This window comes from Canis lupus, chromosome 9, assembly GCF_003254725.2.
Source record: "Canis lupus dingo isolate Sandy chromosome 9, ASM325472v2, whole genome shotgun sequence".
Lineage (NCBI taxonomy): Eukaryota > Metazoa > Chordata > Mammalia > Carnivora > Canidae > Canis > Canis lupus.
The window spans coordinates 12163833-12178389 of record NC_064251.1 but is presented as its reverse complement, the minus strand read 5'-3'; the positions used below and the strand labels follow the sequence as shown (position 1 = coordinate 12178389).

At 39.0% G+C, this 14557-nt stretch overlaps 1 protein-coding gene across 9 annotated transcripts in view; it reads left to right on the top strand.

The window, feature by feature from the left end:
- The window catches only part of CEP112 (centrosomal protein 112), a 401294-nt gene that overhangs the window by 293896 nt on the left and 92841 nt on the right, over window positions 1-14557 (top strand). For 7 of the 9 annotated variants that reach the window (XR_007412846.1, XR_007412847.1, XM_049113963.1 and 4 more), the window contains one exon: window positions 14447-14509. The exons of the other annotated variants lie outside the window; for them this stretch is intronic. Coding sequence is in view for 5 of the 7 variants with exons in the window: in XM_049113963.1 (XP_048969920.1) it covers window positions 14447-14509 (63 nt within the window). In the remaining 2 variants the exon portion in view is untranslated. The remainder of the gene's footprint in view (window positions 1-14446; window positions 14510-14557) is intronic. 9 annotated transcript variants of the gene reach the window in all.

The window sequence follows — 14557 nt, the reverse complement described above, 5'->3', positions numbered from 1 at the left end:
TAACTCATCTTTAATTAGGAAGATCCAATGACCACATTTAAGAACGTTCTTGAACATCTATTCCAAACTTCCAAATTATCCGGTAAAGAAAATAGAGATTTTGTTAAGTATTGTGATTTATATTGAACTGCCTGTGAATCTAACATAGCAACTTCCTGTAAGTGTATTTCATAAGCTTTCCAATTAATATCCATTACATTCTTTTTTTCTTATACAAATGAGCCAAAAAGTAGAAAAATTTCCAAAACAATAAGCAAAATAATAATGGGATTTATGAGTATGACAAATCAGGACTTCTAACTCCCAGATTCAAAGCTTATTTGAAATAATTTATTACTTGACCAACAATTCAATTAACATCATTTAGTCATTGGACGATATCACCATGTTTCAATGTCTAAAGTCATATATTTGAGATAGATCTTCATTCTGCTTCCTAAAAGTACTATACCAACAAATGTGCCACTCATATGTAAATATATTAAGTGAATTTAAAATATATATTATGTATGTTAAAATTTGTTATATATAATAGTCATTTTTCTTTAACTTTTGTCAAATCATGCAACCTTAGATTTCGGTATAAAGCATAACAGTAACAAAGGCATAAAAATATAGAAGGTAGAGATTCTTAAAAAAATTAATTGGCCCCATTTACATTTGGTCTTTGATGATAAATTCTTTTTTGCACATCAGAGAATAGTTGCTTCTTCCCTAGAGCAAAGTAAAGTTTTTTTTTCTCCTTCATTCTCTTAAAGTTTGTGTTTCTGCCCAAGTAATAAATGAGTTTCAGTTTCTGTGGCCTCTGCTTCAGAGCATTCCTCTGAGGGTGAGCTTTTGAAATATGATTAGATCTTAATTCTTTAACTATTTCCATAAGCTTGTTTCACAGTTTGCTTTCTTATTCAGTGAGTGGGGTGGAAATTCATGTAAATCTTATGTGATCATTTATGGGTGTTAGCCACATAAATACCTATGTTGCAATGGCAAGAAAATTAGTCCTTCTGAATTACAGTGACGGCAGAAAATCAACTGTCCCATGTTATTCTATAGGTTATCTGTCATTAAATGCACATTATTTAACGTAGACAGAAAATGTATTCAATACTAATCGGGCATGTTCAGAATTAGAGCCAGATTCAGGAATATGGGCACTTTTTTGAGAATGGATCTGCCGATATTTACTAAGAACTCAAGATATGGTAATATTGATAATGATACCACAGTCCTTTTCCAAAACTGTCTGGTTTCTTTCTTCCTTTATAGAGGATGTGGCTTCTCCCTGGAATTCTTACAAAATAGTTAGGCAGTGACAAAAACAAAACACTTGAAGTTCCTAATTACTTGATTCTGGTTCTGGGTAAAACAACTGCATAAAATGATTTTATCAGTTTTTAAGAAAGGAATTATGACTGAAGAGTCACTAAGTATGGAGCATTGAAATCTGCAGGTCAAATGTTAATTCAAGCTTGGAAGGAGGGGGTCTAGGCCTCACACTCTGACACTCTCACCACCTTAGCGGTATCAGGCACAGAACCAGGTTGTCCTCTATCTCTTGAATTACTACCATTCCTCTCATGGACATCTCCTTCCTAGAGAGGAGGCATGATGGCAAAGAGGATCTGAGCCAGATGCCACCAAAATCTCATCCCAGCCCTTAATAGTCATATACCTGAAATGGACATAAATCTCAGGTCATGAACTCAGATGTGCCTATTTTGATGTAATCTCAGTCTCTGTTTTGAGTCATCATGTGGCTGAATGGCCAATGGTTGGTACTTGTCCTTAGTTGCCTTAGATCTCGTTCTCCTCCTTGCCCAGGATAACATGTGAGCGCAAGGGCTCCATCATGCTATGGTGTGGTGGATGAGGCACAGGGCCCTCTGGTCCCAGTATGACCTGTCCACATAGACATTTGCTGATATATCTGCTGCCCCCATGGATCTTTGGTAGTCAGATGATTTGGGTCACTTCTCTGTAACTCCTCCTTCCTCTTTGAAAGCCCCTCAGGCCTTGCATTCTCCTTGCTACAACCCATCTCAGATACCCAGGAGGTTTTATATCCACCCTGCCTTGTGTCAGGGAGAGGAAACAGCACAGCAGTCTTGCTGGCCTGCGTAGACACACATGCCACACAGCCCAGTTCTGCTATGGCTCCAGTATATGCGCCAGTGTGGCTGAGAACTCAAGGTCCTTTAGCTCTGGCCTCTATCTGGCATGCAAGCAGAGTCCCCTCTGCAATTAGAGTAGCCCTGTCTCTTTTGGGGGTGGGGGTGGGGTTGTATAGGACACGAAACAAGGCCTTTCCTCAAGAACAGACTCCCCTTCACTTCATACCGTGTCTCCTGCTCCCAGGCTACAGAATCATTTTTAGTTTGGAGTAGAGAAGCAGTAGGGGAAGCAGACTGAGTAAAACCCACTGTGACCGACAGACTTCTGTGCCCCAAGTTGAGTGCCACTGGTCCAGGTTAGAGTCAAAAGCCAAAAACTGCCTCCTTTGTTTTTTCTCTACTTCTGCTGTGTCATCCTTCCTGGGAGGTAGTAAAGGTAGGATGCCAAACTGGGATGTGTTGGGGAATGGAAGAGAATACCAGGTTTAGGACTTCAGAAATATCCTAGTACCTGCAAGTATGTCCTATGTAAAAATCACTAAGATGTCAACACTGTTACTCTGGATGATAGGTTACAGGAAATCTTATATGTATGTTATATACATATATAGCTCACATATTAGAACTGTTATTCAAAATATATTACTAAATGTTAAAATATTAATATGTACATTATTAAAATATATTATTAAATATGTACTGTACATTATATATTAATATGTATTTTTAAATATATTAAAAATATAACTTGAAATATATTTATGTATTTTATATATAATTTTTATACATTCATATACAGAATATATTCTAGATAATTTTTATGTATTTACATAGAGAAGATTTATATATTCTACACTGTGTATTTGCTTTTTTTTAAAAGATTTTATTTATTTATTTCTGAGAGACACAGAGAGAGAGGCAGAGACATAGGCAGAGGGAGAAGGTTCCCTGCAGGGAGCCCGATACAGGACTCAATCCCAGGACCCCAGGATCTCAACCTGAGCCAAAGGCTGATGCTCAACCACTGAACCACGCAGGCATCCCTGTATTTACTTTTTAAAAACAGCGTTATTGGGGCACCTGGGCGGCTCAGTCATTTAAGCATCTGCCTTCAGTTCAGGTCATGATCTGGGGTCCTAGGATTGAGCCCCGAGTTGGGCTCCCTGCTCAGTGGGAAGCCTGCTTCTCCCTCTCCTCTGCCTATGTCATTTTTTTAAATGCACATTTTTAAATGTACAGAATTGTACAATTATCACCACACTCTGTATTTATTTTTATAATAAAAAAATTTGGATGTTTATTAAAATGGCCTCTTTTTTACAATAAGAAGGTCATTGCTGAGTTGAGTGGAAGGGAGGGGATCAAATTCAGGCCAAAGATAAAGAATGAGGAGTCACCAAGCTGTTCAGTAAATATATCTGAACTAATGAATGAAAATGGGGACCAAGGACAGAGATTGCCTTTCCAACAAATGTGGCTGAGATGGAAGAAAAGCAAGCCTGACACTTCCCATGCTCCTGCAGGATTTTTCACCTATTTCTCCTTCCATGGAATTTTCTTCTTTCTTTTCCAATTGGTTGATTCATTTTCATTACGAGCTGATCACCTCAAGCAGGTTTTTTACCTTTCTCTCTCTGGGTTTCGAGGTCTCTAAATGAGGATAATAATTGTGCCTACCTCACAGAGTTTTGGGGAGGGTTAAATCTGTTAATATGTGTAAAGCATTTAAACAATATGTGTCAGTAGAGTGAGAGCAAAACAAATACTGGTTGTTGTTTTGTTGTTGCTATCATCATCTTATTATCTTCATTATCTTCATCATCATTATCCTTTAATATTCATCTCCTTACAAAAGCCTTCTCCAATGTGAGGTATCTCATAGTTTTCCCCTAATAACACCCTGTGCATAGCTCTTCTATGACATTTGTGGTGTATTTTATTTACTCACTTATTTGTCTCCTCCTCAACTGCATTAAATTATTACCATTACCATTGTAAACAAAGAGTGTCTGACACAGAGGAGGTACTCAAAGTAAATGTTTGTAAAACCATCACAGGGATATAGCAGGATTGCAGGCAGGTGTGTGTGTGTGTGTGTGTGTGTGTGTGTGTGTGTGTAAAATTAGCCTTTTAGAATCACATGGAAATGAGTCAATGTAGAAGAAAATATTGGTGTTGTGAAAGGGAAGGAGATTGGCGTATCAGACTCCTGATTGGTGGTAAGAGGTGGAATCCATGTTTTGGTGGAGAAACGTTGCTCCCTTAAGTTACCATTCTATCTTCTGGAAGAGTTTATGTGAAGTTGATATGATTTCTTCCAGAGATGTTTGATAGAATTCACTAGTGAAGCCATTTGGGCCACACAGTAGTATGTGTGTGTGTGTGTGTGTGTGTGTGTGTGTGTGTGTGATGTGTACATGTGCCTGTTTAATAGTTAGAGGGATATATGACTCTTTGAGTTTTCTATTCTTGCCTTACTTTTGGTAGCTTGTATCATTTAAGAGACTTTCATGTTTTGTGTCAATTATCAAAAAGTTTGGCAATGTTATTCATGTTTCCTATTGTCCATTATATTAATGTCTGTGGTATCTGACAGGGATGTCCCCTTTCTTTCCTGATACTGGTTAATTTGTATCTTCTCTCAGTTGTTTTTCATCAGTCTACTAGAAGTTTATCAATTTTTTTGATCTCAGGGAGCCAGCTTTTGGTTTCACTGATTTTTCTCTATTGGTTTTTATTTCCTATTTCATTGATTTATACCCTGGCATTTATTTTTTTCTTTCTTTTGCTTATTTTGTCTTTAATTTGCTATTCATTTTCAGTTTTCTTTACAGGAAGCTTATATCACTTACTTTAGATTTTCCTTCTTTGCTAATAAAATAATTTGAAGCTAAAAACTTCCCTGAAGCACTGATTTAGCTGCATTCCACAAATGCAATGCTTCCACTTTTATTTGTTTTAAAGTATTTTCTAATTGTCCTTGTAAATTCTTCTTTGGCTCATAAAAATTAGGTGCATTGTTAGTTTTGTGAATATTTTGAGAATATCAGATACATATCCAGTATGGATTTCTTTTTTTTTTTTTTCTAGTATGGATTTCTAATTTAATTTCATTATGGTCAGAGAATATACTGTGTGTGATTTTAATCCTTTAAAAATTTATTGAAATTTTTTGTATGACTCAGAATATGGTGCCTGATTAATGGTCAGGTTGGTTGACAGCATTTTTCAGATCATCTACCTCACTAATTCTCTACTTTTTCAATCAATTCTTGAGAGAAGAGGGTTGAAATTTCCTCATTTATAATTTGTGGATTTGTCTGTTTCTCCTTTCAGGGCTGTTAGTCTTTGCCTCATATGTTTTGAAGCTCTTGAAATTAGATACTACACATTAGTATTGTTCTCTCATTTTTATGAATTAAATTTTTATCATTATTGGAATATTCCTCTTTTTTTCTGCTAAATTTCTTTGTTCTCAAATCCACTTTGATATTAGCATAGCCACCTCCCTTAGGATTACTTTTTGAATGGTACATATTTATTCATCCTTTTACTTTTAACATGTTTTAAGTATGTAGTGTTTATTTTGAAAATACCATGTAGTTACATCTTCTTTTAGATCCAGTCTGACAATCTTTGTCATTTAGCTAAGATTTTTAAACTATTTATATTTAATATAATTATTGATATTGTTGGGTTTTATTCTACTACTTTGCTATTTGTTTTCTGTTTGTCCCATTGTTTTTCTTTTCATGCCTTTTATTGAATTCACTGAGTACTTATTAATATTTCATTTTATTTCTACTATTGGCTTAGTAGATGTACCTTTTTCTTTCTTCCTTTTTTTGTGATATGGATCTTTATTATATTAGTCTTTTCACATACTCCTAAGCCAGTTTATAATAAAATGTAAGTGCCTTCATAACAGTGTAGCTCCATTTTCCTATTTGTATCCTGGTTCTACATATATTATAAAGCCCCAAATATCCTTTTATTATATCTGCTTTTTGTTTAAAAAAAAGGATTTATTTATTCATTTTGGTGAGATAGAAAGAGCACATGAGTGAGGTGAGGGGCAGAGGGAGAGGAAGAGGGAGTCTCAACCAGATTCCACACCCACCTTGGACCCTGATGTGGGGCTCAGTCCCAGGACCCTGAGATCATGACCTGAGCCAAAATCAAGAGTCAGCTGATTAACTGACTGAGCCACCCAGGTGCCCTTATTATTTCTGCTTTTCAAAGTACATTTTCTTTCAAGGAAATTTTAAGAGGTGAAAACAAGATAATTGATATTTACATACTTATTTTCTATGTACAGTGTTCTTTATTCTTTAAGTTGGTCTGGGTTTGCATTTGGTACCATTTTCACTCTGCCTGAACAACTTCCTTGCCTGTGGTTCATGTCTGCTGGTGACAGATTTTTGTTTGAAGATGTCTGTAGCTTATCTTCAGTTTTAAAGGATATTTTTACTAAATACACAATTCTAGATTGACAGATTTTTTTTCTTTCATCACTTTAAAGATTCTTTATGTTATCTTCTGACTAGAATAGTTTCAGATGAGAAATCCTCAGTCATTCTTATCTTTGAAATGCATCTGCCTTCTCTGGCTGCTTTTAAGATGTTATCTTTAGTTCTATTCTTGCCATTTGATTATGATTTATCTTGATGTGGTTTTCTTTGTGTTTATCTTTTTTGTTCCTTGGTCTTCTTCCACTGGTGGGTTTACAGTTTTCTTCATCATGCAAAATCTGTAGCTATTGTGTTTTCAAATATTTTCACAAACCTTTCTCCTTCTGATATACAATTAGACATTTGTTAGATGATATGATATGGTCTCATACATTACTGAGATTATTCATTAAATTTGGTCTTTTGTCTTTCTAGCAGTCATTTGGATACTTGGATACTTAAAACACTTTTTCTTCACATTCACTGATCTTTTCCTCCGTTGTACCAAATCTATTGATAATCGCATCCAGTGAAATTTTCCTTTCAGATAATATATTGCTCGGCCCTAAGCTATTTAAGTTTTTTTCTTATATCTTCCATTTCTCTCCTCATTATGCTTGTTTTTTGTTTAAATATTTAGGTATGCTTTTAATGTTATTGTAAAAACATAGTAGTAGTCTTTGTCTACTGATTCCACCATCTCTGTCATTTCTGAGATGAACTCTATTGTTAATTTTTCTACTGCTTATGGCTCCCATATTCCTGCTTCTTCTCATGCCTCCTTTTATTGAATGCTGGGCATTATAAAATTTATATTATTGAATGCTGGATTTTCTTGACTTCTTTTAAAAAACATTGGGTTTTGTTTAGAAAATAGTTACTTGTCAATGACCAGTTTGATCCATTTGAAACTTATTTTTAAACTTTGTTAGAGCAGATTTAAAGTTGACTTGACTCTAAGGCTAGTTTAACTCCATGACTAAGTATGACCTTCCTGGATTTTCTATGAGAACCATTCATTCTGACAGGTCAGAAGTCAAATATCCCTCAGCTTTCAATAAACTTAGGATATTGTTTATCTTAAATCTCACCGGTCACTTTTTACTTGGCCTTGTAGAACTTTACCCTATACACGTACATGTGGCTCAGTATCAGCAGCAGACTCTAAGGGAACCCATGTCAGTGTCTGGAGCTCATTCTTTCCATAGCTGCCTCCTGTCTAGTGCTCTGCTCCCACAAATTCCAACTGCCTCCCAAACTCCAGTCTTTGTCTTCTCAGTTCACAGTCCCATTCTGCTGCCCTTTGATTCTCTTGCCTATGTTCAGATGGAGATGTCCCTCCAGGAAGAGAGCAGGGGTGATTTAGAAGGGTTAACCTCACTTGTTTCCCCTTTCTTCACAGGATCACAGTCCTGTACCTCTTCTTTTTCAATATTCCTAAAATAGTCCCCTGTATTTTGCCCAGTTTTCTAGCTGTTGACAATAGCAGATTAAGTATGGTCCCAGTTACTTCATCATGGCCCAGGTAGAAATCATGAATTTTTCTTATGCTTCACAAATTTATACCTTTATTTTGAGGTAAAATATAGACAATTTCAAGTTTGAAAGTTCTCTAAGTATTTTAAATTATGTTCAAATAAATATATTCTATGAATTCTCTGAATATTTTTTGTTTTTAAGGGAGTGCACAGTTATATATTAGCATCTGGCACCAACTGGCCATAACTGTACTCAGAGTGTTTAAAGAAGCTTCAAATGGATGCCTACAAAGCTTTTGAGTAGGAAGTACTGCATAATAATCTGAGCTTAAGGCTATGTTTCAAGACTCTGGGAAGCATCCTTTTTTTTTTTAAATACTAAAAACAAATATTTAATTCAGAAACTAATGCTGTTATACTTTAAGGAAATTTATCTTTATAAGATCTGAGCTTGCCTTAAATATAAGTATTCTAGAGGAGTCTCCTAATTTTCCTCTAAATTTACCTGCCTGGAAATAGAAATGCCTGAACTTTCACCAATTATAAGAAATGGAAAATAAAGAAATGAAAGACTTTTTTGAATGAAGACATAATGCAAAGTACCCTGCAAGAAGAAAGTGGTGTATTAGGATGACTAAGCACCATTGACGCCTTTCTAAAAATTTATTACTTTCCACTAGAGTTTGAACCCAAAATTTTGATGGGAATTACATAGAGAAAGTGAATCAACACATTGGCAGCTTTTTAACAAGGAAGAATGATCTGAAAAAGAGGCCCTAGAAAAGCAAGGGGGGAACTAAGTGCTTGGTGGAGGGTGGAGGGCATGACCAGCCATAATGGGAGCAGTTAGGAAGAGCCAGAGATTAAAACAACAGCCACGACAAAACAAAACAACTTTTTCACTTCAAAATTATGATTTTGCTCTCATATGTTATTCTACATTTATTCTGCCTATGCAGCAGATGTTTGTAAATTGCTTCTATATAGTAATGATAGCTATAAAAATAAGACTCAGATTAAAATAACCGTAACTTGATTTAATGTATGGAAATGTACAGTCAGTACCATCCTGAGAATAAAATTATTCAAGACATGTTTTAGAGACAGTTTGCATGATAAATTAGCTGTAAATTTTGAACTGTACTAGACCGGAGCCTTTTTTTTTTTTCCTCTTTTTGAGAGAGAGAGAGAGAGAGAGGGAGAGAGGGAGAGAAGAAGAGAGCATGTGAGTGGAGGAGGGAAGGAGAGAGGCAGAGGGAAAGAGAGACTGAAGCAGGCCACACACAGAGCACAGAGCCCGACTTGGGGCTCAATCTCATGACCCTGAAATCCTGACCTGAACCAAAATGAAGAGCTGGAGACTTAACCAACTAAGCCAAGTGCCCCTAAATCAAAGCTTTTTAGGTTTATTTGAGAAGTTCAGAAATTCAGGTAGTTATGACTTAGATTCAAATACATAATAAAAACCTCGAAGGTTGATAAATTAATTTTATTTTTTTAGTCACTGTTATTATTCTCCACAATATTGATTCTGTTCTATTTAGCTATTGGCAAGTTCCAAAGGTACGCATATATACCAGCTGGCCTCACTTTATTTTTATTTATTTATTTGTTTATTTATTTTAGAGAGAACATGGGGGGGAGGGGCAGAGGGGACAGAGAGAATCTCAAGCAGACTTCCCCCCAAGCCTGGAGCCCTATGTGGGACTCAATCTCAGGACCCTGAGATCATGACCTGAGCCAAAATCAAGAGTTAGCCATTCGACCGACTGAGCTGGCCTCACTTTAAATCTGACATTAGTAATTTGAAGTGGGTCCCAATGCTTCCTGGAGGCCCATACTGCATTCCTTGGTCCTTTCCCTTTCCTGCTTTCCTAGCTGACCATCCATACCCTTCCCTCCCACCTCGAATCTTCCACCAGTCTCTTCTGCCATCCTCATGCTTTGCTATGAATCTTTCCCCCTGCTTCCTGGGGAAGGTGAGAGCGAGCACAGCTTGCTCCCACTGGTACTGTGACTTCCCCACACTCCTAGCTGAGGCCCTCTTCTCCCCTGTGCTCTAGATCCTATTCCCTCTCCTTTACTCAAGAACACGTCTTCTCCAAATCTCTGGCAGCACCGAGTTTTTCCTCTCTCCTGCCAACTCTTTCCCATCAGCCTGCACGCATGCTGTTAGTTCTCTCATGGTACAAAAAGCCAAACAAAACAAGTCAGACCTTTCTTTACCCACTTCCCCCTGCAGCTTCCAGCCCATTCCTCTCCTTCCCCTTGTGACCGAACTCTGAACAACTTGTCTGTATCTGCTCCACCACCTCCCCTTCTCTTGAGCTTCTGTACGACACTGCAACTGCTTGTGTTCAAATCATCAACATCCCCCACAGGCTAAGCCATGTACTTATTTTTCAGCCCTCATTGCATGTGACCTCTCTCTGTGTAGCATCTGACACAGGTGGAATAGCCCTTGAAACACTTTCTTCACTTGGCTTCAGGATTGCATATTATCTTGATTTCTTATCTCTCTGGCCATTACTTCTGTTTGCTTCTCTCCTCATCTCCAGCCTCCTGACATTTGCAGGCTCAGAGCTCAGTATTTAATGTACACTCAGTGCCTTGAGAGCTCATCCAGGAGCCTCATTCTCTGTACCACTTATATACTGGTGATGTCTGAATTTATACTTTGAACCTACATCTCTCCCCTGAACTCCAGACTTGAATATCCAAATATTCGCCTCAACACAGATGTCTGATAGGCATCTCCACGCCTAATGTGTCTGAAACCGATCTCTTCATCTTCCCCCCCAAAACCTGTTCCACCCATAGTTTTTCTGATGTAAGGTAATGACAACCCCGCTCTTCTAGTTGCTTGGGAGAAAATTCTTGAAGTCATCTTTGGTTTATCTCTTTTTATCATACAGCATATCCAGTTGGCTCTACTTTCAAATCTTTCAAAGAATCTGACCACTTCTCACCACATCCTCTTTTATATCCTGCATTATTTTTGACAGCCTCCCAACTGGCTTCTCTGCTGGATTCTTGCCCCAAACAGGAGCTAGAGTAATCCTATGACTACTTAAGTTAAATCATGTCACTCCTGTACTGAAACTTCTTCAGTGACTCTCCATTTCACCCATTCTAAAAGCCACATTCCGTATAGTTGCCTACAACACCATGAAGGATCTGTCTTCTCATTCTCTCTCAGCCCTTATCCAAGGAAGACTTTGCTCACTGACCCAACCACATTGGCCCCCTCACTGTGCCTTGAACATGCCAGGCATGCCTCTGCCTCGGGGCTTTTATAACTGGCCCCCTCTCTGCCCAAAGTGCTATTTCCCTAGAGGCCACCATGGCTCCTTCATCTCCTACAGGTCTGGACTCACATATCATATCTTTCCATGAGGCTTTCCCTAACTCCCACATTCTTAAAACTGTAAACTACCCCCACCTTCCATCACTTCTCATCTCTTCCCTGTTTCAGTCTCTCCATAGCACTTACACCATCTATAATATTGTCACTTCTGTAAGTTATTTCATTTACTCACTAGGATAGAATTGCCATAAAGGTCGGGAGGGATATTTGTCTGTTTTATTCACTGCTCTAGTCCCAGTGGCCTGGAATGGATGAATGAATTAGATGGTTTGCAAAGGCAGTTACATGAGTTTGTGGGATTCTGACCCAGGCTGTCCTGCACAAACTAGCATCTCTGCCTCCAATGTTTTTAGGGAAGATAATTTAATTTTTATGGCACTGTAATTTTTACATTTTCTAGTGAGTAAATATTTTAAAAGCACTTAGAGCAGTGCCTAGCACATGGTGAGAGCTCTGTAGGTGTTTATTAAATAGGCAAAAAATACTTTCTCAAGCATTTTGTGATTTAGAAAATATTGGTGGAATGTGAACCAGGACAAACCTCAAGAAGTCTAGAGTGGCCTTAATTCTCTGATGGAGAGTGCTTTATTATAGAGGTAGAGTAGAGTCTGATGGCTTAAGAGAAACAATAGTAATAGTCACATGCCCTCTCTAGTCTGAAAAAACAAAACTACCCCAGTGTATTCAGTGGGGCCATAGATGCAGAGAGATTTATGGAATAGACTCTCAGGAATTGCTTTTGAACTGAAGTCCATAAAACACATAGCTACTGTCTTAGCTCAGGTTCTATAACAAAACGCCATCACCTGAGAGGTTTATCGAAGGCAGAAATTGATCCCTGATAGTTCTGGAGGCTGGAAGTCTGAGCTTGGGGTGCCAGCATATCGAATTCTAGTGCAAGCCTTCTTCTGAGTTGGAGACTCCATCTTCCCATTGTATCCTCACAGGGCAGGAGCAGGCAAGTTCTGTAGAGGCTCTGTAAGAAGGCTTTTTAGAAGGGCGCTAATCCCACCCATGAGGGGATACCACCCCATAACCTAATTACCCCCCACAGGCCTCACCTCACATTCCATCCCACTGGGATTAGGGTTTCCATGTCTGCCTCTGCCCCCACCCCTGGTTCTCTCTCTGGGGAGATGGAATGAGGGAGGGGACTCAGGTGTGGCTGGGGGCAAAATGAAATTGGGATTGTGCAAGAGTCAATCTGAACACGTAGACTCCCTTCTGTAAACACTGATGGCCAGATCTCTGCTGCCAGGAAGTGTGCTGGAGGATGCAGCTCTGGGCAAAATGGCCTGAGACAAATGTCCAGTCACGGGAAAGTCCAGGTCCTTCTAAGACACCCTGCAACAGGATGTCCACGCATCCCAAGCCTGCCTGTTTTAGAGGCCTTTAAATACAAAAGATCACCAGACAGTTGAGGAAAGTTGCTAAAGGGAAAAACAGAGACAAAACTGGTTGGCAAAGCAAATATTTGCAAGGAACTCAGAAACAACACAGACACTCTAGAGAGCAATGTTTGTATGTGTGTGTGTGTGGACATATAGGTACATCTTAAGTGCAGATGGATCTAATAACCTCAGCAGAGAGAGGTTTGCAATGTGCTCTACTGGTGGAGCCTCCATGCTCCACTGTGTGGGATTGAAGTGGCTCTATTGAGGGATGCCTGGGTGGCTCAGTGGTTGAGTGTTTGCCTTTGGCTCAGGGTGGGATCCTGGAATCTGGGATGAGGTCCTGCATCAGGCTCCCTGCGGGAAGCCTGCTTCTCCCTCTGCATATGTCTCTGCCTCTCTCTGTCTTGTGTCTCTCATATAAATAAATATTAAAAAAAAAAGTGGCTCCATTGCTTCCTAGCTGTGTGGTGCTGAGTGAGTTACTTAACCTCTCTGTGCTTCCATTTCCTCACCTTAAAAAGGGGATCCATGATGCTACTCAGAGAATGACAACAACAAAATTACGAATAGAAGGGCAGTATTTTTTTAATCCAATAGAAAGTTTAAATTAAAAGTTGAGAACTCACTGTGAAAGATCAAAAAGACAAAGAAATGGAAAATCGAAATAATGAGAAAAAAAGATGGTATACCTGAGCAGCCCAATGGCCATAGCTGCAGAGACAGACAGATGGACATACGAGAGAGAGAGAGAGAGAGAGAGAGAGAGAGAGAGAGAATGAGTGAGCGCTGGGAACAGAGAGAGGAGACTTTGAGAGTAATGACCAAAGCTCTTCTAGAAGCAGAGGGCACAGCTCAGATCGGAGGGCTTACTTGGCGCTTGCACAATCAGTGAGAAGAAAGGCCCAGTCCAGGCGTGTCGCAGAGCCATTTCCGAGCACTCAGGATGCAGTGAGTCTTCCAGAAGCTTCCGGAGAGCAGTAAAGCAGGTCATGTGCGGAGGATGGGAACTTGAGTGGCAGAAGAGATAGTCGAGTTCTAAGTAATGCGGATGATTCTGGGAAGGCCACCCTCCTTCCAGGACATGAAAATGGTTTGATGTAGACACATTTGTCACTTTAAAAAAAATAGTTCTTGTGTGTTAGGCAGACTGGGGGCTCATGTCTTCACTAGGTGAGTCTCAGAATCTATCTGCCTCTGTCCAGGAGCACCTAGTTCTTTCATCTTTCAACAATGGGGAAGAGGTTTAAGTTTACCTTTTCCTGTTTCTCCTGCCCCCACCCCCCTGCCCCTTGTTTCCTTTCTCTTCTCCTTTGATTCCTCTGCCATTCCCTACTTTACCTTCTGAACCCTCACACTCTTGCTAGGTCTATTTCTGTCTCTTCTTCTCGATTTCTCTTTCTCTCCACAGAAGTCTGTGTTTGTCTCATAATTGGCAGGAGAGATTTTTTTTTTTTTTTTGCTTTTGCTTTTTAAGTGATGAATAGTTGGCGTTAGATCAAAGACAAGCCCTGTGGTTTTCTGGCTGCCCCAGAAGGGCGGTGCAGCTGGCAGCCATCCCAGCTGCCTGGTGATAGGCATGTGGAAGAGATACCAAGCTCACAGGTCACTGTGTGTGTGTGTGTGTTCATGTACGTGTGTTTTTCAGGCCAACAGCAGGCTGAAGCAGATTGAGAAGGAATACACTCAGAAGCTTGCCAAATCTTCACAGGTAAGAATGTTGAAAGGAAAAAAAAAAAAAAGCAAAACCAAAACAAAC